The sequence below is a fragment of the Suricata suricatta genome, chromosome 3, assembly GCF_006229205.1.
Source record: "Suricata suricatta isolate VVHF042 chromosome 3, meerkat_22Aug2017_6uvM2_HiC, whole genome shotgun sequence".
Taxonomy (NCBI): domain Eukaryota; kingdom Metazoa; phylum Chordata; class Mammalia; order Carnivora; family Herpestidae; genus Suricata; species Suricata suricatta.
This window is the reverse complement of record NC_043702.1, coordinates 130,911,724-130,938,129: the sequence shown is the minus strand read 5'-3', so window position 1 is coordinate 130,938,129 and position 26,406 is coordinate 130,911,724. Positions and strand designations below refer to the sequence as shown.

Sequence of the window (26,406 nt, the reverse complement as noted above, 5' to 3'; positions counted from 1 at the left end):
GATCTCTTTCATAAGTTTTCTATAGTTTTCATCATATAGGTCTTTTACATCCTTGGTTAGGTTTATTCCTAGGTATTTGATGGAGAATAATACTTCTAACCTAGGATAAGTTTGGTTGTTGCTTGATACACTTCATGCTTTTGCAACTTGTTTTCTAGACTCACTGCTAGGTGTATCCTATCACTACCGCCTTCCCTTCTGTGTATATGCTCTCCTTTTGTGATCTCATCTGCTTCCAACCCTTTCATGAACTTATTTCCATATTCCCTCTCTCCTTGGTTCAGTTGTGAGCTTTCTGCTGCCACTCTAAAAGTCTAGAACGAAACTCATCACTTAAACTGGGGCCACCTGACTCCTTTCTGTTTTATTCCTCTGTTTTTTATGATAAAGGATTCTCTACATGTCCATTAGGTCAAATTTGTTCATTGTATGTCGTTTGTATTAGTATATGGTTGCTGATTTTTGTCTAAGTAGTTCAGTGATTTTTGTTAAAATTTCTGATCGTAATTGTGAGCTTTTCTTTTTTTTAGTTGTAATGCTGTCAACATTTGCTTTCTATATTGTGAGATTTTGGTATATCTGCTGGGTGAATTGGTCGTCTTTACTGCTAATAATTTTTCCTTTCAAGTTTATTTTGTCACATATTAATCCTGCCAGACTAGCTTTTTCTTTTCTTTTTGTTAGTATTTTCTCTTTATCTCCAAACATTCTGGGTCATTATTTCTTTTCGTTTCTACATGGCGTAAGGCTAGACTTGGTTTTTTGATAATAAGTAAAATCTGTTTACATAAATACGATTACTGGTATATTTGGACTTATTTCTACCATCTTTTCTTATCTTTTAAAATTCAAACAGGTTTATTAATCCAGAAATACTATCCTACCTTTGCAAATGTTGAAATTTTTAAGGTTAAATAATTTTTTTAAGTTTATTTATTTTTGAGGGGGGGGCATGAGTTGAGGAGGGGCAGAGAGAGAAGGAAAAAGAGAGAATCCCAGGCAGACTCCATACAGTCAGTGAGGAGCCTGACGTGGGGCTCTAACCCAGGAACTGTGAGATCACGACCTGAGAGGGAGTTGGATGCTTACCGGACTCAGTCGCCCAAGCGCCCCTAAGGTTAAACAATTCTTATGGAAACTTTAAGAATACAGCACAGAAGTGCTAACTAATTGAGGTCACAGACCTTTACCCACCAAATGAATGAACTAAAACAACCTTAATGTGGTACAAATGTATATTTTAAATGAAGGGAAATATCTTGCTTATCACTGCACTAAAATCTTGGCTTGTGTTCATCTTATTAAACAAAAACTATGTTCCCAAAAACACAAGTACAGCTACTGAAATTCCTTTCAAAGATCTTTGCTGGGGGCTCCACAGTGAGGGCCATCCTGAAGTGTCCCATGAGGGGCTGTGTGCCACCACTTTACCTTTTGTATTTATCCTTTCCTTTGTCCTCGGTTGCCCTTTATTGGATTGACCAAGGTGTACTGTTGTTAATTTTTCCAAGCCTCATTTTATCCCACTTCTCGTTGGAAAGTTGCACATTTTATTTCTATTTTATATTGTTACCCTTAAACTAATAACTGCATACTTGGTTTATAAAGTCTAAAATATCAGGATTATTTAGATCCTGAGTAAAATAAGGATCTTAAGACTACTTAGATTCTCATTTCCCTCGTCTTCCTTGTCCATACTTTGTGATATTATAGGTTCACATTGTTTTAACCCCCCCAAATTACTTTTATATAAAATAGTTTTTGTTTTTGGCCCTGTCATATTTGTTAGGTGTTTGCATTTTCCTGCTGCTTCATTCATCCTACTCTGAGGATTCAGCTTTTTATTTGATAAAGCAAATGTTTGACTCATTCTTCTAGCAAAGCTGTAGGTGGTAAATGCTCTCATTTTGACTCCAAGTGTTGGTTTGCCTCCATTCTTGATTGATCCTGAGCTGAGTGTGGATTCTAGGCTGTGAACTCTCTCCCCTGAGTACTTGGAAGACAAAATTTCATTATCTTCTATCGTCTTGGAAATGGGAAGTCAGCTGTCAGCATATTGCTTTTCCTTAGTCTTCTTTTTCCTCTGAATGCTGTCAAGATATTCCTCTGTAACTTGTGTGTTCAGCAATTTTATCACAATACATCTAGGTATGGGTTTTGTTTCATTTATCTTTCGTGAGATGTGTGGAATACCTTCTTCAATCTGAAGACTCACATTTTCAATTCCAGAAATATTCATTCATTATCACATCCATCATTGCCTTTCCCCCATTCTCCTCCTTTTCTTATTTTGGAATTTCTATTCCTGCCTCTCCTCATCCTTTGAACTGTATCTCTTACCTCCTGTTTTGGTTTTTTTCATCTCTTTTATCCCTCTCTGCCATATTCTGAATTATTTCCTCAGATTTATTTTCTAGTCCATCAATTCTTTTTTTCCAATTGCAAATAATTTTATTTAATCATTAAAATATATAATACATTCACGTTGCTTAAAAATAATTCACAAAGCAAAGAAAGGATATACAGTGGGCTAAAGTTCTTCTTTGCATCCCTTTTACCTCAGCTACCTTGTTCTCTTCAAGGACAACCAATGTTAGTCCCTGTAGATTCTCTCTTGTTTATATTACTTGTTTTAAAGAGAGACTAGGTGGTGCTCTTTAAGGGCAGGAACTCTTATATCCCCACTCCACACAAGAGTTAACATGTGATAATCAGTAGGTGCAGAAATAAATAATTTGAAAGAAATTGCCCGGCCACCTGGATCTTAAAGCCATCATTCCATAGTTCCAGGTGTAGAGAGTTTGATCCCCAAATTTGCAAGTTTAGGAATTTAATCAGTTTACTGAAACCCTTCTCAGACTCACAGGAATCAAATTTAGAACAAAGTAAGCTGATATATCAGTACACTTATTTACTTATTTATGTTGAAATCAGCAGCCGAACCAAAATATTTATAAACTCCTAGAGGAAAGTTTATACTCCAAACTAGATCATTACCAAGCTTTCTTGCCATCCTCTTGCAATTGTTGGCCTGAAGCTAAAGTGATCTCTCTTTTACTCTAGAGCTTAATCTGCCCTTCAGTCAGGTCAGCCTTTCCTCTATGCAGGGAAATTATTCTTTAATCCCTTTTTCCAAGTTCTATATAGACTATTAGTTTTCATCAACTATCTCAGTCTGATAGTCATCTCAAAATTTTGAAACACAGCTGGACAGACCGACATCAGTGTTATGTATGTTGCTTTCATTACATTCCTATTGCTTAAAGAGACATCATGATGACCTTGATTAGAATTGGATGATCCTTAAGGTTCTGTCAGCCGTATACTTGCAAACCATATTTTAGGGTGAGTGTTCATCTCACGTGTTGCATGTATCTAGAGGCATTTTGTGTGGTGGGTAGTGGGTAGGAACCTGGACACTGGAGCCATCTTCCTTGGGTTTCAGTCCCTGCTCTTTCACTTTCCAGACTGACTCCAGAGAGACTGCGATTATAACATACATACATACATTTATTTATTTATTTGAGAGAAAGCATAAACAGGGGAGAGAGGAAGAAAGAGAGCGGGAATCTTAAGCAAGCTCCATGCTCAGTGCAGAGCCCAACATGGGGCTCGATCTCATGATCCTGGGATCATGGCCTGAGCCAAAATCAAGAGATGCTTAACCGACAGAGCCACCAGGTGCCCCTAACCATTATATTATGCTTAAATGCCAATGTAGAAAATACACTGGAGGTACAGGCTAATGACCCAGATAAAAGGATAAGTGAAAAGTATATGGATACATAGTATTTTAACCTTTTTACAAAATTAACAGAAAGCTGTAGTGTTGGTCAGTGTATTTTTATTATATGTATATATAGGTCTAGCGTATAAGTAAACTATATAGTCTGTTCCTTTAACAGAATTATATTTTGCTTCTATAAAATTGCCTTTATAACTAAACTACAAATGTAGTCATTAAAATTACCTATAAACTCTTGTCCCACCACCAACCTTAGGAGAAAAAAAGGATTGCCAGTATTCTGAGTAAATCAGATTTCAATTATTAATTTTGACTAAAGTTCCTATATTTAATATCTGTATCTAATTAGTATAATCACCTTGCAGAGTTCTTTGTCTCTGAAGGGAAAACAGGAAATTGAAATAATTTGTCTAATTTGTTTAAATCATTTGATTTTTTTCTTTTAACCAGTTTTTTAATTTTTAAAAATTTATTATTATTAGTTTAATGTTTGTTTAGTTTTTAGCAATAGAGTGAGAGCAGGGGAGGGGCAGAGGAGGCAAGGAGAGAGAGGGGGAGACACAGAATCCAAAGCAGGCTCCAGGCTCTGAATGGTCAACACAGAGCCCAATGCGGGGCTGGAACCCACAAACCTCAAGATCATGACCTGAGCCGAAGTTGGATGTTTAACCTACTTAGCCACCTAGGCACCCTTCTTTTAACCAGTTTTAATTATATACAATATTCTTTCAAAATTTAGCTGATGGATATCTCCTATTTACTCAGCTGATTTCACCAAATTAACTATGGAGAACATATGATTTCAATTTTATTCCTAATAAGTGACCCAAAAAAGGAGGCAGTTGTACTCTAAGACCAAAGACTTTTTTTCCTGGTTGAATGTTTCCTCATTATCAATGTGGTCAATTTTCATCCAGTTTATGAGTAATAGAACTTAAATCATCAGCAAAATCCAGTTTGGTAGTACTATCCAGGTATGTCACTATTAAAATGAGAAGAGAAGTGTCTGGGGGGCTCAGTCGGTTAAGCCTCCAACTTCAGTTCGGGTGATGGTCTCACAGTCTGTGAGTTTGAGCCCTGGGTTGGGTTCTGTGCTGATAGCTCATGGCCTGGAGCCTGCTTTGGATTCTCAGTCTCCCTCTCTCTCTGCCTCTCCTCTGCTCATGCTCTGTCTCTCTCAAAAATAAATAAACATTAAGAAAGAGCTCTGAGAGTCAGAATGATTAGCAGTTGAATCCTATTCCATCAATGTACTGTCACCGAGATAGGTTAACCTCTTTGTATTTGTTTCCTAATCTAGAAAACGGAGTTTATAATAGTTCCTTTCTTAAATTGCAGAGATTAGAGATAGCATTTGTTCAATTCCTGGCACTGGTTAGATGCTGAATAAATTATGTCATCCCCAATAATGATGTAAGCCTTGAGTCAGTAGAGAATGTAAAACAGGTGTTTCAAATAATGCCGTAACCAAACCTTTTCAGTCTGTATAGTTACTTTTTTTAATCTGATTTTTTTATTTTGGTAAAATGCACCATAAAATTTACCATCTTTACCATTTTTAAGTGTCCTTTACCATCACATTAACACATTTTTAATATATTCATAATGCACAGCCATCACCACCATCCATCTCTCTAACTTGTCACCTCTATACCTTTCATCCCATCTGCAACTAAACTATTCCCTTTCCCCAGCCTCTAAAAGCCTCATTTCTCCCTCAGCCTCTGACAGGCACTACTCTAGTTATATACACAGAAGGCTTGAAAACAGGGTCTCAGCTGTATTTGCCCAACCCTGTTCACAGCCAAATTATTCACAATAGATAAAAGATGGAAGCAACTTAAGTGTCCATCAGCAGATGAATGGATAGGCATTATGGTGTAATACATACAATGGAATATTATTCAGCCTGAAAAAGGAGGCAAATTCTGGTATTGCTACAACATGGATGAACCTTGAGGACATTATGCTAAATGAAATAAGCCATATAACTACTTTTAAATAAACTTATTAATTTTTTCACTCTCAAAACTATTTAAAATACTATATTAATGTAAAACTTTGTCTTGCCAGCAGGGAACATAATTTATTCAGTTCTGTGGGATGTAAGTTATGATTTATAAATATCCAAGAACATGCTCTCTCTTCTTTTGAATGTCTAGAATTAGATATAAAACTTGAATATTCTAGACTTCTTTTCCCGCTCCTGAGTCTGTTGCTCTATTAGGAGAAGAGTTTTGTTTCAATTTTCAAAATTCCAACTTAAAAATTAGTCATTTCAGTGCAATTATTTGATTTTTAATTTCAGTCAGATTATTCTATTAATTTGTCTCTCTTTTTTTTTTTAGTGTTTGTTTTTTTAGAGAGACAGAGCACAAGCAGGGGGGTGGGGAGCAGAGAGAGAGGGAGACACAGAATCCAAAGCAGGCTCCAGGCTCTGAGTTGTCAGCACGGAGCCCAACATGGCATCTGAACTCACGAACAATGAGAGCATGACCTGAGCCAAAGTCGGACACTCAATTGACCAAGCCCACCCCGTAACTTCTTTTTAAAACATTTGAGTGAATAGTCTTTTTGTTTTCTTAAAGAGATATATTGATATTGGACAAGATGGAAATGAAATTTGTGTAATTCAGATTAACATGTTGCTTACTTAATGCTAATTGCTCATAGATAAAAAGAAAAAAAGTTCTGTGGTTAAGTGTCAGGGCTTCTCTTGAGTGTTGGTTCTGGTACTAACTTCCTTTGTGGCTTTGAGAAAGCTATAAAAACTACAAAGATCAAGTATTTGAACATACACAAGACAGTTTACCAGAAACATTTGGTAAATGACAAATTAAAGCATTTCTTTGCTTACATTTAAAATTCTTCAGCTATTTTATTTTGATTTTATTACTATTGTTTTTTAAGTAGGCTTCATGCCCAACACAGAACCTAACACAGAGCTTGAATTCACAACCCTGAGATCAAGACAAGCTGAGATCAAGCATCAGACGCTTAGTCTACTGAGCCACGAAGGCGCTCCTCTAGCTATTTTTAAAAGAACTTTATTTCATTTGATTTAATAAAATCATTTAAAGGCAAGAAGATAGTGGTGGGTATCCTTTTTATCAGTGGAAAAAGCACAGGCTCCAGAGTCAAACCAGTGGAGAGATGCTTACCACCACTCAATATGATGTTGGGCATTCACGGGTGAGAAGTGCAGGTGCAGAGAAGCAGATAATTTGATCAAAGTCATGTAACCGAATTTGTGGTGTGAAAAGAATTCGAGATGATGTGTGTAATATGTGTCATCAGTCTCTGAGCAGGTGTTCAGGAAGACACTGTATGTTGTCGATGCTGTTCTAAGGGAAAGCAGAGTGCGTTCAGATGAGGTACAGTTTGTAAATAATCTACGAGCTGAGGACTCCGTCCTCTTTCAGAGGTCCGTTCCCCAATTCGGAGACCAGGTGTCCAACGTGAAATTTCCACATTATAAACAACTTGAAGATAGGCAACCATGTCTTTTAGTTTTCTCTTATATTCCATAGCTAGTATTTTAGTAAAATATCCATTTCAGAAAATAGTATGCATTTGATAAATACTATTGGTCATTGTGAATTTCTCTTGAAGAGACAAAGGTGGACAGTTTTATAAATTAAAAAAGGCCATTTTCTGAAGAAGTATTTCATTTCCTTCAAGGGCTAACTTCTTCATTCTGTTATTTTAAAAAGTTGCCACTGGTGGATAATTTTAGGACTTTCATTATAAGAGTCTTTTGTTTCCACATTGGTATAAGAAAAAAAAATGAGAAAGCTATAGAGAAGGCTGACCTCTCAAGAATTTCTGTGTGGGGAATTACTAAGGCATAGAAGCCCATGAAGCATTTTTCTCCATTTATTTTTTTATGTATTTTTAACAAGCTGTATTCTAGTTAGTGTAAGTTGGCAATTCTTTTAGTACCAGGCCAAATTCCGTTCTCATAAACTCAGAGTTCATAGGACATAATGAAGTCTGAATTCAACCCTAAACTGAATGTATTTTAATAAAGATTGTCCACTTAGGGTTAAATTTACCTCCAAACATTCTTTAAGAACAGTAAATTTTAAATAAAGGGACAAAGAATAGTACATTTATAATGAATTTTGTAATGTGTATCCTAATTTAATAAAATAGAATGTGTAGTTTTAGTCTGATTATAAAAGTAATATATCTGTGAATGATACACACCAATATACCTTTATTCACTAGAATATAAATAATATTGTGATATTTAGAGATAATCAAATCTTCATATTTGGAGCAAATGACTTCTTCCTTAGAAACGTAAAATTGTGTTTCATCACTAGAATCACTTCTAAACTTGTTTGTTTACACATAGCAATTGACAAGTGGGAAGAGATGGTCAAATGCATCACAATGAGATACTTGTCTTCCTTCGTTATCTTCCTGTGCTGTCAGGATGGTTGTTGTTTTTTTTTTTTTTTTTTAGGAGCCCTTTAGAGTTATGATGCATTGGTCTACCATGAGTCTTTGTCTTTTTGGTCACTGATGTATCCAAAGGCCTGGAGCAGAGCTTGGCTCGTAGTAGGTCCCAAAGATTTGTTGAATGAGAGAATAAAGGGTCTCTTGTTCTACTTTTGGGTATCTTTGGTATGCATCTTGCTTTTTTATACTTAACAAATACATTGTTGGGCTTTAGCTGTTATCCACAAGATTTTGACTCACCCACTGGGCTCTGAATCATAGTATGATAATCATTTATAGTTACAGCTGTGCTTTGTGATGATAAGAGGGGAAAGGATTTACAAACTGAGAAAACAATGTAGTCCAAAAAGGCAACACTGTAGGGATGGAAGGTAGATCAGTAGCTGCCTGGGGCTGGCTGGGATTGGAGGCGAGAACAGAAAGTGACTGCACACGGGCAGTAGGGAACATTTTAGGATGAAGAAAACACTCTCAATTGCATCGTTGTGCAGCTCTGTAGACTTACTAAAAATCATTGAGTTGTTAAATGAATGAATGTATGGTATGTAAACTGTACCTCAGTAAAACTGTTAAAAACAAAACAAGTAGGGAGTTTCAAATGTTTCAATTTGTTGCTAATCAGAAAACTAGGATAATGTAATTATTTTCTTTATTTCTTACTTTGGATATGACTTGTTGCTATAATAGATAAATGGCTAATTTACCTAAAACCAACTTTTCTGTGAAGTATTTCAGGACAGAGAAATGTTCATTTTATTCTCTGGTAAAGTACTTTTGTGATACTGGCTTAGAATTTTTAAGGCTTTTAATATAAAGCATCTTGTTTCATCTAATTTTCTTACCTTTTTTATGGAAATAATCCAGAGCTATAAAGTGAATAGATGTAAATTACTCCACATTGCTGCTAGTTTGTTTACATTTGGTTACAAAAGTAGGACATGTTGTTTTCTTCCATTGCCTTTCTGAAAGATTAATTTATCTAGATTGCTTTGTTTTCATTGTTTAAAGGGGATTATCTGTGGACTCTCCCTCACATACTATCCTTCTCTCCCTCCACCTTTTTTTTTTGGTTAGGAGATTATTTGTATTTTAAAGTTTATTTATTTTGAGAGAGTGAGAGAGAGAGAGAGAGAGAAAACATAAGTGAGGAAAGGGCAGAGAAAGAGGGATAGAGAGAGAATCCCAAGCAGTCTCTGTGCTAACAGCAGACGTGGGTTTTGAACTCATGAACCATGAGATCATGACCTGAGCCGGAGTCAAGAGTAGGACACTCAACCAACTGAGCCATCCAGGCGTCCCGAAGATTATTTGTATTTTAAAATTACTTGTTGGGAGGAAAAAGGTGTTTTCCATGAAACTAGTATTCTTATGCAGATTTTTGTATTTTGTATATATCTCCTCCAAAGGAGTATAGCCCCTTTAAAAATGTGATTGTATTCTGAAAAATGATTTATAAAAGCTTTCCCACAAGTCTAATAAAAGCGAAATAGTTGACAGATTTAATTAAGTTTATCGAGATCAGTTAACTCTGAAGTCTGAAGGTATCATGTGTTGGCAGGGATGTGAGGACCTAGAGACATTGTAAATAAAAGGCACTTGGATTTTAAGAATTAATTGATTTCTCATAAGTTAAATCACTGTCCTGTTATTCTGTGGCCTGAAACTCTCAGATGGTAATAGTGGTTATGTTACTATTATTACTATTATAATTGATAACATATATAGTGCTGACTATCAGACACTGTTATAAAGACTTTTCTTAAGGAACTCATTTAATTCTGCTAAGAATACTGGGAAGTGAGGACTGTCGCTGTCCTCATTTACCAGATGAGAGAAAAGAAGTCACAACTCACCCAAGGTCACACAGCTAGGAAACAAGGCAAGGCTTATCATCACTATACCATTAACAAAAGGACTGCTTTCCTTTCCTTTTTCTTTTTGTTTTCCAGAAGAAAAAAAAAAGACTTCATCCTGAAAGGGTTCAAAAATCCTTAGTATAAAAAAATAATACTTTAATGCTACATGGAGAAATATGTTCTTTTCTCCTTTATTTTTGTTTTTCTCCTGTTCCCATTTGTTGTTTTTAGGTTTCTGTCACTTACATATGTATATTTTTATGTTGTTTACATTCCTTTCCATTGTTATTTTATGAATCAGTGTTATTCTCAGCAACGGACATACTCTGATTACTCATGCTTTTTCATAGGATGAATGCTAAGCTGATAGTTCAAATAGTATTATTTGAATTTAGTTAGAAATCTCTTATTAGGATTTCTTTTATGTTGCCTGATAGTTTAATCAGTTGTCCACTCGGACTGGTTGAGCATTTCTGTGGGAACTCTTCAAGCGTTGCCTGCTGCTTAGAAGGCATGGAGTATAAATGCACTTCCATTTCTATCTGCCTTTTAAGAAATATGTATTATTGTAACTCCAAAGGTAAATTTCATGTAAGAATGCTTAATGCTTAAGTGGTGATATATCAATATAAATTAGTATAAAATAGCACAAAATAAATAAGCATAAAATATAAGAAATATTTTAATAAAATGATCTGTGTTGAATTAAATTGATGGTTTTATAATTTTTAGTGAATAAATAAAAACCAAAAATGTCTGTAAACATTTTAATAACCTTATCATACAGTAAATTATCTCACAGGGATATATTTTGAGGAAAAGTTCAAGGTATTATTTTTTTTTTAATCATTCATTCCCATTCCTTTGTTTTTATTTTATTTTTTAGGATTTTGGCCCCAAACAGTAATTATCAAGATGTTGAGACCCTCTATAACTTCCTAGTCAAGTATGAGGTATGAGAAATATTTTAACTTGTTTATCATATTTCCACTATAAACAAGTTTTACTATAAATAAACATGGTAGAATTCTAAAATGCAACAGAATTCTGTTTTACTGACGTTTGCTTTAAATTCTTAAATGCCACAGAAGTTTGTCAAAGACCCTATTAAATTTTTTCTTTCATTCTTGATGTAAAAAAGCATAGAGCTCTATAATCCTATACTTTCTCCAACACAGAACTGTTTGTCGTTAGGGGTGCTGTTGACATTTCGGACAGGCCGTTTCTTCGCTGTGTGGAACACTACGGATGTTCAGTATCTCTGCTCCTCAGATGCTGAATCCCAGTATCTGAGTCATTGTGACTACACCCCGCTCAGCTCACATAAACAGATGGCCCTCCCGGGAGAAAGAGCCACCTCTGAGTGAGAGCCGCTGATGGGCGAAGAGGAAGGCTGTAATTTCGTTTCCTCTGTAGCAGCAGCATAGGCCCTGGTGGTGGAGCTCCGAGCTGTGGCTCCGATGTATTTGTCACATAACTTGAAGGCTTTCCCTGTCAGTGCTGATCCAGGGAAAGGTTTCTGTAGATCTTCAGTTTCTTTGCCCAGGCTCCTGTATGTTCTTTCTTGGTGTGTGTGTGTGTGTGTGTGTGTGTGTGTGTGTGTTTAATTTTTTTTTTTAATGTTCTAAATGAAGGAATGTGACATACATTCAGGTTTTTCTTTTCTTATGGAGTCAAACTTTTTAAAATATATTCACTTTTATTCCTGGTTTGCTCCTTATTTAACTTTTTTTATTTAACATATTAAAAGCACAGACTGGAATCAAATTACCTGTGTTCAAATGTTGGTTCTACCCCTTATTAACTATGTGCTCTTAAAAGAGTTATTTAATTCTTTGCCTCAGTTTCTTCATCTGTAAAATGGGAATAACATCAGTAGATAAATTATATTTTTAAAAATGTTTTATGCTTATTTATTATTGAGACAGAGAGAAACAGAGCATGGGTGGGGGATAGGCAGAGAGAGAGGGAGACACAGAATCTGAGGCAGGTTTCAGACTCTGAGCTGTCAGCACAGAGCCCAACACGGGGCTCAAACCCACAGACTGTGAGCCAAAGTTGGCCGCTTAACCGACTGAACCACCCAGGCGCCCCTACAGATATTGTTTAAAGACTAAATAATTTAACATATACGAAGTGCCCCAAATAGGACCAGGCACAGAGTAAGTGTTCAATGGTGTTACCTATTTTATAGAAGGAGTTGTGTTTTCCATCACTGATTCAGGATTTCTGAAAATATAGGCACTGTGCTATTTGTTGAGTTATCTGAGAAAAAGAATCTCTCTCTTGGGCACCTGGGTGGCTCAGTCGGTTAAACATCCAACTTTGGCTCAGATCATGACCTCACAGTTTGTAGGTTCATGCCCTGCATCTGGCTCTGTGCTGACAGCTCAGAGCCTGGAGCCTGCTTTGGATTCTGTGTCTCCGTTTCTCTCTACCCCTCTGCTGCTTGCAGTCTGTCTCTCTGGCTCTCTCAAACATTAAAAAAAAAAAGAATTTCTATTAATTTCCAGATTCTTCCCTGTGCACATAAGGAGAATATAGCCTAAATCAATAGTAAGCTTCAAAAAATACAGAATTAAATCACAGCGTCCTCCAAGTGTGTCATGACTTTTCTTTATATGATCAATGACTTTTGTATTTATAGTATTATAAATTATATCTGAATTATTATATTTATGAATTTAAACATTTTTTAATGTCTTTATTTTATTTTGAGAGAGCGGAGAGCAAGCAGGGGAGGGGCAGAGAGAGAGGGAGACACAGAATCTGAAGCAGGCTCCAGGCTCTGACCTGTCAGCACAAAGCCTGATGTGGGGCTCGAACTCACAGACTATGAGATCATGACCTGAGCCGAAGTCAGATGCTTAACCAACTTAGCCACCCAGGCACCCCAAAACATATTAGTTTAAATGTTGACACCTTGACAGTGTGAAAAAGACATTTCTTTAGAAAATGTCTATAAATCAAGCTTTTTCTCAAATAGACCTTTTCCAACAGTTTATAAACTTAGTATTTAAATGAAAGGGAAGGCTCTTCAGTAAGGTCAGCTATAATACTCAAGTGTTGTTAGAACTGAATAGTTAATTTTTTCTTCCAGCTTGAATTATTTCTAATGTTCAGGATATAAACAAGGTGTGGCTGCTTCTGCTTTTAAAATAGTCTACCTGAATCAGCTGGCTGACTCAGTCAGTGGAGCATGAGACTCTTGATCTTGGGGTTGTAGGTTTGAACCCCACATTGAGTGCAGAGATTACTTTAAAAGTAAATAAATAGGGGTGCCTGGTTGGCTCAGTCCGTGAAGCATCTGACTTTGGCTCAGGTTGTGATTTCATGGCTCATTAGTTTGAGCCCTGCTTGGGGCTCTCTGATGACAGCACGGAGCCCATTTCAAATCCTATGTCCCCTTTTCTCTCTGCACCTCCCCCACTTACACACACTCTCTCTCAAAAATAAACCTTTAAAAAGTAAAATAAAATCTTTAAAATAGTCTACTTATATGACCCCAAATCTACTCAAGTCCTTTAAATATAATTTTTTAACTTCTTTAAAAAATTTTTTTTAGAAAATAAACATTGAATATGTGCATTAGAAATCTAAAATGCTAGGCTGGTTTAAGTCTGAATCTATTTTTTTCTTTAATATTTGTTTATTTTTGAGAGACAGAGCAAGAGCAGTGGGTGTGGAGGGAGACACAGAATCCAAAGCAGGCTCCAGGCTCTGAGCTGTCACCACAGAGCCTGATGCGGGGCCCTAACGCATGAACCACGAGATCATGACCTGAGCTGGAGCTGCACGCTTAACCAGCTGAGCCACCCAGGAGGTCTAAAGCCTGAATCTATTGATAAGAGCCGGTAGTAGTAATTTAGTGTTTCATGGAGAACGCATTTTTTTTCTTTCCACTTGATCTACAAAATGATTATCTACGTAATTCTCACCAACCCCAAAACCATAGATCACTTCTGATTCTGTGAACAGGTTGAGTTGTGGCAATAGGACTAGAATAGCTGGGCGTAGCCTAGCATTGTGATCCCCAAACTTCTGATTGTTCTTGCTCCAGTCGTTCTAGTGTCTGGAAACACTGGAAACTTGACATTCTCCCTCAGAATATGGGTCCCTCTAATTGTGCTTTTTCTGCTCAGGTGACTTCATAAGCATTTGAAATAACTACATCTTGGCTCTCTTCAGGTAAATAAAAACGTCCAGTTCACTGCCCAGGAGCTTTATGATTGCGTCTCACAGACCGAGTATCGGTAAGTCCCAGCCGTATTAGAGATCTGCTCTTGTCCTCCCTCGGCTTCTACCGAATATGGCACCACTGGATGTGCTGGCAGAGGGTGCTCCTTGTATGTCTTCACTGAACTGATTTGATCTTGCCTTTATTAACGTGAAATAGTCCATACAATCACCAGAGCTCGGTGTGTGCGCGTGTGCATGTACAAGGGTAGGTATAAGGTTTAATGTGGTTCTCAAATGTTTTGGCCTCAAAGACTCCTTTATATTTTACAAAACTGTTTGTTGAAGACCCCAAAGACATTTTGTTTATGTAGGGCATCCCTATCTATATCTACTGTATTATAAATTACAGTTGAAAATTTTTTAAATATTTAGTCGTTTCAAAATAATAACTAAGCAATTACATGTTAAGGTAAGGAGCGTATAATTTTGAAAATAATTTTTCCCCAAACAAAAAGAGTGACGTTCTATGCTGTTACAAATCTCTTTACGTTTGTTTTAATTGAAGACAGATGGGCTCTTATAGTTGCTTTTGAATGGAGTCTGCTTTGAAAATGCCATGTCATGTGCCTCTGGAAAACTGTTGCACATTCTTGCAAGAATGAAAATGCAAAAGGCAAACCATGCCTTAGTCTTATTATGAAAATGACTCTGACCTCTTTGACCTCACAGGCCCTTATTTTCCCCAGACCATGTTTCAAAGAGTAACTATTATAACAGATACTCATGCCTACCATTCAGTTGACAGAATAGACTTTTACCCCTCCCTACGTGTCTGACCTCCCTTCCATCCTCTCCTTGGAGATGTGTGCTTATAATTCTTGTCTTATGGGTGTCTGTATCAGTAAATATATGTTGATTGATTTCACCTGTTTATGTACTTAATATATGTACTTAATAGAATCATATATATTCTTTTTTTTTTAATGGTTTTTATTTATTTTTGAGAGACAGAGAGAGAGAGTGCTAGCAGGGAAGGGTCAGAGAGAGAGGGAGATACAGAATCGGAAGCAGGCTCCAGGCTCTGAGCTGTCAGCACAGAGCCCAATGCAGGGCTTGAACCCACAAACTGTGAGATCATGACCTGAGCCGAAGCCAGACGCCCAACCAACTGAGCCACCGAGGCGCCCCCATATATATTCTTTAAAAAAATAATTTTGTTTATAACATTCATGTGTAACAAAGGCAGTGGTATAAATCTGAGTCTTTAACATTCAGGGTGTATGTGTGAAGTCCTCCAGTCCTGAGCCCAGGTGAACACATTCATGAGGAGCAAAAACCCACTTAATGCTGTCGGTGTTTCCCTCCATCTCTCCCACCCCCAGCCCCCGGCTCTTCTTTTTTGGCTTTTGAGATTCATCCACGTTGAAGCAAGGAGCAGTAGTTGGCTTGCTTACAGTCAGTTCTATTGTGGCATAACATATTCATTCCCAAATATCACCTCTGTGCTATGCAAAATTATGCAAGAAAAGGGCTCTTGGGAAAAATGGGGCTAAGACACATCACTTAGAAACTTAGTAAGAAACCCATTTAAAAAAAAGATAGGAACCTAATCAAAGTGGTTTCAGTTTTACACATGTTAAATGGTTAAGAAATATATAAATATGACAAAAAACCTGACACGTTTCCTTGAAAAGGAGCTGAAGTTTGCATGTGGAAGTGGTTTTTGGAAGGGTTGCAGCTTGTGGGTTCGTGCGATGTGGTGGAAGGAGGGTTATCTGAAATGGAATGTAGAGTTGCAACACTAAATGTTTGGTTCTGGTACATGTTTAAAGTGTGTGCAGGTGTGTGTTTTGTGTATTCACATTAACTTCATTCCGCTGAGTACAGTTTTCTCTGTTCACTGTTGAAACTGGATATAAGAAAATGTGAAATTTGCATCATGCTCAACTTCTGTAATATAGCAGTGGTGGTGGACCAGATTCATGTGTTCAGAGCAAGTGCTGCAGCAAAACTGTACTTTCACTGCTGTGTAATATGCCCCTTCTATTTGCTAGTTTTGACTTGCACATCTACCTGCATTGTTACAAAACTTCACGAGCAGGTGCACTGACAGTGTTAACACGAAATTTTTCCAAGAAAAATCTAAAACCACTGGGCATGTCTGTTGTAGCTAGGTGTGGGTGAAGACAATTTTTTTTTTACTTTCATCTTCAGACTGTCAATCAGTTATACTCTTATTATAGAACTTTACAGATGGACCACATTTAAAGGTTTGTGTACATGACGTGTGTCAAAAATATAACATCTGCAAAATTCAACAATACTTTACGAAAAATCCTTCATTGCAATCAAGTAGCATTTATTCCTGGGTTGGGAGGGTGGTTCAGTATTCACAAATCAATCAACATGATATATCCCATCAGTAAGAGAAAGCATAAGAACCATATGATCACTCCAGTAGATGTAGAAAAAAGCGTTTGACAAAGTAAAACATCCATTCATGAGAAAAACCCTCAACAAAGTAGGTTTAGAGGAAACATACTTCAACATAATAAAAGCTTTGTATGAAAACTCCACAGCTAAAATCTTCCTTGATAGGGAAAACCTGAGAGTTTACCGTTCAGGTCAGGGACAAGACAGGGATATCTACTCTCAGCACTTTTGTGAAACATCACACTGGAAGTCTCAGCCGCAGCAATCAGACAACAAAAAGAAATAAAAAGCATCCTGATCAGTAAGGGAAAAGTGAAACTTTATTTTCAGATGGCATGATACTTTATATAGAAAATCCTAAAAATTCCACCAAAAAAGTTCTGGAACTGGTAAGTGAAATCAGTAAAGTCACAGGATACAAAATCAATATACAGAAATCTGTTGCTTTGTTCTAGACTCTGGGTCTGGAGTTCTTTCTTGTCCAGCAAGAAAGTAGGATGCAGGATTAAAAATGCAAGAGAAGTTAATGTCTGGGAGAAGACAAGAACCTTGAGTAAGGGTCCTTGCTCCATTTTTATTAGGATGGGTGTGCACAAAGAGACAATGAAATCCTGAACATTAACTCGTGGGTGTGAGGGAAAGGGGGGTTTGAAGAAATGCAGTGTTAGGGGTTTGGGTTAATAAAAAAAAAATCTTGGCTCAGAGAGGAAGGTTGTTTACAGCAGACAGGAGGCACCACCTTTGTTTACCTAAACTTGCCTGTAGGATAAGAATTTACCTATTTACCCATTTACCTAATATGGTCCTTCCTTCTTGTGAAAGCAGCTTTCTGCTATTGTACTAAGTTGGTGAGTGTTTCTGCCCTGAATACCTAATCTTGTTTATCTCATTGTGGATGTTTTCCTCCTAAGATTCCCTATTCCTGTACCTTTGTCCTATCTAGGCCATTGCCCACTTTACCTGTACTGGGCCTTGGTCCTGCCTTACCTAATCCTGTTTACCCAAACTTGGCTGTGTACATCCTATGGCTTTCTAATTCGTTATGCCATGTCAACCCATGGGGTGCAAGCAATTCGTAAACTTATTCCTCACTTTGCATTTTTATACACTAATAATAAAGAAGAAGAAAAATTAAGAAAACCATCCCATTTACAGTTGCATCATAAACTGGGAGATACCTATGATTACACCTAACCAAAGAGGTGAATGACCTTTACTCTGAAAACTATAAAACAGTGATGAAAGGAATTGAAGATAACACAAATGGAAAGACTTTCCATGTGAAATTTGTATGGAATCACAAAAGACCCTGAATAGCCAAAGCAATCTCGAAAAATAAAAGCAAAGCTGGAGGCATCACGATTCCTGACTTTCAAGTTATATTACAAAGCTGTAGTGATCAAGACAGTATGGTACTGGTACTGAAGTAGACACATAAATCAATGGAACAGAGTAGAAAACCCAGAAATGAACCTACAACTCTGTAGTCAGTCCTCAACAAAGCAGGAAAGAATATCCACTCGGTAAAAGACAGTCTTGTCAACAAATGGTGTTGGGAAAATGGGACATCAATATGCAGAAAAATGAAATTGGGCCACTTTCTTATACCATACATAAAAATAAATTCAAAATGGGTTAAAGACCAAAATGTGAGACAGGAAACCATCAAAACCCTAGAAGAGAGCTCAGGCAGTAATTTTCTGACATTAGCCTTAGCAGCTTTTTATTCTAGACATGTCTCCTGAGACAAGGGAAACAAAAGCAAAAGTAAACTATTGGGGCTACATCAAAATAAAAAGCGACTGACAGCAAAGGAAACAATCAACAAAACTACAAGGCAACCTACTTGGGAGAAGATATTTACAAATGACATATCGGATAAAGGGTTAGTATCCAAAATCTATAAAGAACTTATAAAACTCAATGCCCTAAAAAACAAATAATTCAATTTAAAAATGGGCAAAAGCCATGACCAGACATTTCTCCAAACAAGACATCCAGATGGCCAACAGACACATGAAAAGATGCTCAACATCACTCAGGGAAATGCATACCAAAATTATAATAAAGTATCACCCCAAAATTATAATAAAGAATGGCTAAAATAAAAAGTACAGTGAACAACATGTATTGGCAAGGATGTGGGGGAAAAAGGAACCCTCGTACACCATTGGTGGGAATGCAAACTGGTGCAGCCACTCTGGAATGCCAGATGGACGTTCCTGAGAAAGTAATGAATAGAACTGCCATACGAGCCCTACAATAGTAATTGCACTATTGGGGGTTTACCCAAAGAATATAAGAGCACTAATTCAGAGGGATACGTGCACTACCCCTGTGTTTATGGCAGCATTATTGACAATAGCCAAGATGTGGAAACAGCCTAAGTGTCCATTGATTGGTGAATGGATAAAGAAGATGTGGTATGTATATATACAATGGAATATCATTCAGCCATAAAAAAGAATGAAGTCTTGCCATTTGCAATGATATGGATGGAGCTAGAGAGTATAATGCTGAGCGAAGTAAGTCAGAGAAAGACAGACACCATATGATTTCACTCATATGTGGAATTTAAGAAACAGATGAGCAAAGGGGAAAAAAATGAGAGACAAAGCCAGAAACAGACTGTTAACTATAGAGAACAAACCGATGGTGACCTGAGGAGGGGGGGTAGGGGGCGGGTAGGGGATGAGTGAAATAGGTGATGGAGATTAAGGAGTGAAGAGAAGTGGAATATATCCAATATCTTGAATTCATTGCAAAATGGTGGCTGTTGCTTAGAAGCCTTTGATTAGTAGCTTTTAGATTTGTTACTCTGTGGTTTGTGTTGAAATTATTTGCTACATCTATAGTGTCAGTAGCTCTCAGACTAGCCTCACTTGCGCTCCACAGCTCACAGTTTTCAAATAAGCTGCTGAGAGAGAGGTTCTTTTGGTTTCCGTGGTTCATACTAGACACAGGGCCAAATGCACTAGATGAAAGGAAGCAGAGTTGCAGAGGAGGAGACTGCTGATGTGCCCCCTACCACGTTTATTGCAATAGGGAAGTAATTAAATTCCTTTTCAAAACCAGGAAACTATTTCCTAGGTTCTGATAAAGCAAGGAGTTAAGGTTTCAGACTGAAAGTAGCTTTGATCAAAAGTTGAGTTCCATGACACAGCAGACAGAACCTTGGTATTTATATCTATAAATAAGTTCTGTGTTTTACTTTCTATACTTTGTAGAGCCTTCATCAGAGCTTTTTGGGCTTGCCAGTGAGGTCTGAGGACTGCTTACCCTAAGGTAAGCTCTGAGGAGCTTGCTCAGAAACTCCAGGATGGTAAATAAATGAGGTTATCAAATAAATGACCAAACAGATATCCTGGGTGGAATCTTTTCTATGTATGAGAAATAAGTTAGCAACAGCATGTGGTTCACTTTGCCTTGAAAGCTCTTGAACAGTGTGTTCCAGCATGTTTGTGAGACAGGCCTCTAAAGGTCATTTTTTCTGTATGAAATGCAAATTAGTTTGCAACATCAGTCTCATAAAATAACTGGCGTATCCGAACAATATGCCGCCTAACCCAGCATCTGGATCTGAAGCTGCTTTTTCCTTGTGGCGGGTGCTTTTGGGAATTACAGCTTTCTGATGCCAGGAATCACCTCCATGGTAGTATCTTCCAGATCACGTTAGAGTTGTGGTTCGCGTAAGCATGGTTCCTGGACTTGGGGATCAGCCTTGCCTGGGAACATGCAGGAAATGCAGATTGTAAGGCTTCACCCTGGACCTTCTGAATTAGAGACTCTGGGGAGGAGCCCAGCAACCTGTGTTACCCACCCCTCCAGGAAACATTAAAGTTTGAGAATCCCTGCATTAAATTAATGACCTGGTCTGTCCAAGAAGCTTTAGACAGAAAAAAAGCCTTAGAGAAAAATAATCTCAAAACCACATTTAGACCTTTGATGCTTCTGCTTTAATTAGAAAAGGACACTATTTTTTTGTGTCAATTCAGCAATACTTTGCACTAAATTTGACTCCTTATTTGTGATAGAAGATGTTATAGGATAAACGTATACACTTTTTTAAAAAATTGAGATAAAATCTAGAATTAACAGCCATTTTAAAGTGTACAGTTCAGGGCCATTTAGTGCATTCACTCTGTCTTGCAATCATGACTCTAGTCCAAGACCTTCCCATCATCCCAGAGGGAAATTCAGTACGTGTGAAGCAGTCAGTGTGAGTGCTACCCTCCCCCCCAGACCCTGGGAACCTCTAATCTGCTTTCTGTCTCTCTGGATTTCTCTATTCTGAATGTTTCTTATAAATAGAATTCTACCACATACGATCTTTTGTATCTGGTTTCTTTCACTTGGCGTGATATTTTTGAGGTTCATCTACACTGTAGCATTTAGTAATTCACTCCTTTTTATGGCTGCATGATATCCCATTGTATGAACAGACCATATTTTGTTCATCCATTTCTCTGTTGTTGGACATTTGTGTTGTGTTCACTGGCCGTGGTGAATACTCTTGCTGTTTGTGTACAAGTATTCGTTTGAATTCTTCCAGCTCTTCCAGATTTGGGGGGTATATACCTAAGAGTGGAATCCTGTGTTTAACTTTTTGAGGAACTACTGCCTTTTTTTTTCACAGCAGCTACACTATTTTTCCTTCCCACCAGCAATAGATGAAGGCTCGTTTTTACAAATTTTGATAAAATTTATTTTCCACTGCTTTGTATTGAGTTTTCAAAATTGGGAAGTTGAGTCCTCTAAATGTTGCTTTTCTTTTTCAGGATTGGACTTTTTGGGGTCCCTTGCAATTTTGTGTGAATATTAGGATTGCAATATTTGAATATTGCAAAAAATAAAGATTATTGGGACTTTGATAGGGATTGTATTGGCTGTGTAGATTGCTTTGCGGAGTTATCACTGTCCTCCAATCCATAAACATGGGATGCCACTAATTTCGGTCTTTAATTTCTTTTGGCAATGTTTTGTGCTTTTTAAAGCATACAAGTTTGTGCCTCTTCAGTTAAACTTATTTCTGAGTATTTCAATATTTTCCATGCTATTGTAAATGGAATTGTTTTCTTAATTTCCTTTCCTTTTCTTTTTAAATTATATTTATTTTAAGAGAGTGCAGGCAAGCAGGGGAGGTGGAGAGTGGGACAGAGAGAGAATCCCAAGCAGATTCTGCTATGTCAGCACAGAGCCCGACATGGGGCTTGATCTCACGACTGACTGTGAGATCATGACTTGACCCAAAATCAAGAGTTTGACGCTTAACTGACTGAGCCACTCAGATGCCCCCATTTACTCTTCTAATTTTTCATTTCTAGTGTTTAGAAATGCGACTGATTTTTTTGTTGCTCTTTTATTTTTGCAGCTTTACTGAATTAGTTTATTAGTTCTAACACTTATTTTGTGGATTGTTTAGGATCTGTAGATAGAGATAATTTCACTTCTTTGTTTACAATTTGTATGCTTGTTATTTGTTTTTGGTGCCTAATTGTGTTCCTAGAATTTTTAGTATGTTGAACAGAAGCAGTGAACGTGGGCATCTGTGTCTTCCTGATTTTAGGAGAAAGCTTTTAATACTTCACCTTTGAATATGAGGCTAGCTATTATATACTGTATTTATTTGTTTTTATTTTTATTATTTTTTAGAGAGAGCATGCACAAGAGTGGGATTAAGGGGCAAAGGGAGGGAGGGAGAGTTAGAGCAAGAAAGAATCTAAAGCAGGCTCCATGCTTAAACAAATTTTTTTTTTTACTTTTTTTATTTTTTGAGAGATAGAGTGAGACAGAGCATGAGCGGGGAGGGTCAGAGAGAGAAGGAGACACAGAACCCAAAGCAGGCTCCAGGCTCTGAGCTAGCTGTCAGCACAGAACCCGACATGGGGCTCGAACCCACGAACCGTGAGATCATGACATGAACCGAAGTTGGATGCTTAACCGACTGAGCCACTCAGGCGCCCCAAGCAGGCTCCAGGCTTAACGCAGAGCCCCACACGGGGCTCGATCTCACCATCCTGGGATCATCACATGAGCCGAATTCGAGAGTTGGATGGATGCTCAACTGACTGAGCCACCCAGGGGTCCCTGTACTGTTTTTACATTAGCATTACATTGTATTCCATTTGTCTTTCATTTGAGATACATACAGCAAATAAATAGAAGCGTTCATAGACCTGCAAAACATGCCCGTTGTAGACTTGCTTCTTGTACCTAGAAAGAATTTTGGGAAAACTGCATCTAATACTGTAATTAGATCACTGCATTTCACTACTGCCATGCCATTTTGACAAAATTAGCCATGGAAATGAATCAGATAACCACTGAAATTATTTTTAGGTTAATTTGATCAAATTTCCAGTTTATTTTTGACCTGAGATTGGGTCAAAGCAAATTTGATACCCAAGATAGGACAATTTAGAGAAATGGCAATTTTGCAGAAATCTCATGAGCAATATAGAAACTAGAAGCAACCTCCTGGTCAGAACCTATTGGCCATAACCGATTAGGAGTTGGGATTATTTAGTTTGCAAGAGAGAAATAGGATCACTATAAGAGACATAAGATATTTGTACTATTAGATAATGACTTTTTTTTTTTTTAACTTAGGCTGCTCAGGTCAGAAAATGGAGGACTTTTTAAGCCTAGTGTAAAGGAAGAACTTTCTAGAAATTAAGAGCAATTTTGAAATGGGCTGCCTCTCATGATTGTGAGTGTTCTCACAACTTGGTGAAAGCCAACATGATATGACTCACAGAAATGCTGCAGAATGACACACAAATGTGTTAAGGTGTCCCCACATCTAGTATTCTGCCCTTCTCCATAGAAGCCCTGGGGAAAAGGAACTTAACAATTCCTGTCATATCATAGGAAAAGCACGTGGTACTTTGCTCAGTCAGCAAGGACAGCTCACCGCAGCAAAGAATCTGTAGATTCTTTGAAGCACAGTGAGAATGCTGACCCACACAGATGAAGCCAGATGCTACTCGGATCAAGAGAGGAGACAGAACTCACCTCTTAACTGTGAGAGGAGGGGAAAGAAGAAAGAAGACAAAACACAGAAATAGATTCAAAGTCTAGTTACTAAAGGAGTGTTTTTGTCCTCCCTCCCCCCACACCCCCGCCGAGCCCGCCACTTGTGGAATAAATCACCAAGAACAGGAATGAGGCCTGCCCTTTTTGTTTCACTTTTAAGTTTATGAGAAAACATTTACATCGCTTCTATTTTGGGATCTCTTAGGCTCTTCCAAAAACCATCTTCTGAGTAGTTGTGAAGAATTGACAGTAATGTAAAACTAATTTTAAGCACTGTAAATATAAGGAACAGGACTTGAGTAACACAAAACCCAAACGTCTGGTTTCAGTCAGTGTCGGACAAAGCACACGTCTTGGGGAAGCAGGGCTGCACCGAGTGTGGTGTGGTTACTTGTGCTGTCATTACCACCTCTCATCCTAGTCCCTGAGTTCTGACTGACTTCTTCCTCATTTGTATCCTACATCAAGGGATCCGTGGGTGGGGAGGAAAGTGCAGAGAGGTGGCTAGTGGTCCTCCCCAACACCACGGGGATGGTCCAGAGATGATCTTAGAAGTCAAGGAAGTAATAACAGTGCGATTTACACTTAAAAACCTGTCATTTCTTAAATACCTAATGTGCCATATGTTTTACTAGATGCTGGGTATTCTTCATGAGCTTCTGTAGACCATTTCCCAGTAGGTTTAAATAGTTTTCCATGAGATTTCAACTCTAGACAGATACAATGGATTGGTACTCTGATGACTTACAGATCCCACAGTTGTGGGCCCAAGTCAGCTAATGAGAGACCGGCTAGGCTTAGTCTTAAGTAAAATTAAGAGTTGAAGCTCAGAAAAAATATAAATAAAAAGAGTTGAAGCTCTGTCAATTTCCCATTTCCTCTCCGTTATCTGCTTCTGTCAGGAGATGCATCCTCCTGGTATCCTCCAAGCTACCTGTTCTTTAATTCTCAAACCAAGTTAAGACAAAGGTATGTGATCTAGGCTTTAGCACTGCTTACCCTTTGGACCAGAGCACTGTAACGTCACTCCACTCCTGCGGGGAGAGTCCTTCAGAGACCGTACTAAGGACTATTTTTAAGCATCCAACTGTCCTTGTTGGCAGCAGGTCTCCCGTAGGAACCCTTATTCCTGAATTCTAGGAACTGCACCAAGTTCCCCATGTTGGCTGTCTGAGAATCTGCGCTACTACATGCTTATCTTCTCATGTTGTTTAGTCTGTGCTAAGAAACTATAACTCTCTTGGTATTTTCTCTCTCAACTATCAAAGAATGTATTTCAAATCCAGGTAATCCTTCTGTGTCAAGATTTTTCATTTATCTGACTCTGTCTTGCAGTGATTTATTTCTTTATCCTCTAGGGAAAAGTTAACCATTGGATGCCGCCAACTGGTCGAGATGGAAAATTCCATGCAGCAGTGCAATGCATCTGTCTATATGGAAGCCAAAAACAGAGGATGGATGGTGTGAGGACATGCTCGACCTTAGGACCTAAATCCTGATTTATAACTTGAAAGGAATTGCATTTGTCTTAAGGAACAGTAGAGTGGCTTTCAGCCTTTTGAGTCAAACCCAAGAATCTTATAAAAAAATGTCTCATAGGTGCAAGAAAGTGATTACTTATTGTTGATAATCTCATTGAGGTTTTAAAAAGCCTAATGCATCCATTGTGGGATAAACTATGTACTCAACTCACTGCAGTTGACAATACCTCCCTACCTCTTTACTCCTGACGCTGAGCCAATCTGTCTAAGGAAGGCAGAGCTATCTTTTTAATCTCTTAGGGCTGGAGCCACTTTGGCATCTGTGGAAGGCCTGGGGCCACAACATTAGCATCTCTCTCAACCCTAAACATGAGCACATGACCAGAAACACTTCCAAACCCCAAGAAAGCATTCGGACGGGGCCATGCTCACCATGCTCCACAAATGAGATCTTCCCCTCGGCTGTTTTATGATCACACTGTCTTCCATGTAGACCTGGTGAACGAACACACATCCCTTCCACTTCCCCTAAGGTAATGAAAGTACAATTTTGACTTCAGCTCCTACTTACTGTATCATTTCTTATCTTCTTCCCTGGCTTGTCACTTTTCAGGGCCTTTCTAATAGAAAAAGCAGGGGAGACCCCTATAATAGAGTTTTCCCTCAAATGTGAAGAGGCATGAATTTGTGGGGTTAGGTGGCAGTGACTAATGTTTGCCCCCAGCTAAACCAAGTGTTCAGTCGACTTTTTATCTAGTTATATAATACATCGGAAATCCTTGTTTAGTAGAGTATACTATGCTTTTGTTAATACATCAGATTAAATCTGATTTGGTATTCTATGCTAAATGTTAATTTATTTTTTTACCAAAAAGCAATAAATTTTATTTTAGTAAGGTTTTGATTTTCATTTTGCTTTCAGATTGTGTTTCCGAATCATGTACAAGGTATGGTGATAAAAGTGAACCTCTCCAATGTAACAGAATCTACTCCAGATTCTCAGTGTCAGTCTGTGCAGGGCCCCACTGAATTTTGTTTGCATCGGAAGCTGCACCTCTACCTAGGGCTCAAATGCCATTCAGGGGTACAAGCTCCATGGAAGGAGAAGCTTCTAGAGGATCTCTGCTCACTTCTTCTTTCCTTTTCTTACTGAAGGAGCCAGAAAAGCATCACCCTCCCCACCCCTCCAAGTTTTGTTTTGTTTTTTTTT

At 37.9% G+C, this 26,406-nt stretch overlaps 1 protein-coding gene across 1 annotated transcript in view; it reads left to right on the top strand.

The window, feature by feature from the left end:
* The window catches only part of SWT1 (SWT1 RNA endoribonuclease homolog), a 90,506-nt gene extending 64,400 nt beyond the window's left edge, over positions 1–26,106 (top strand). The window contains 4 exon segments of the mRNA XM_029935187.1: positions 10,955–11,021; positions 14,257–14,321; positions 25,074–25,170; positions 25,172–26,106. Coding sequence (XP_029791047.1) covers positions 10,955–11,021; positions 14,257–14,321; positions 25,074–25,170; positions 25,172–25,207 — 265 coding nt within the window. The 3' untranslated portion in view covers positions 25,208–26,106.
* The last annotated feature ends 300 nt before the right edge of the window (positions 26,107–26,406 follow it).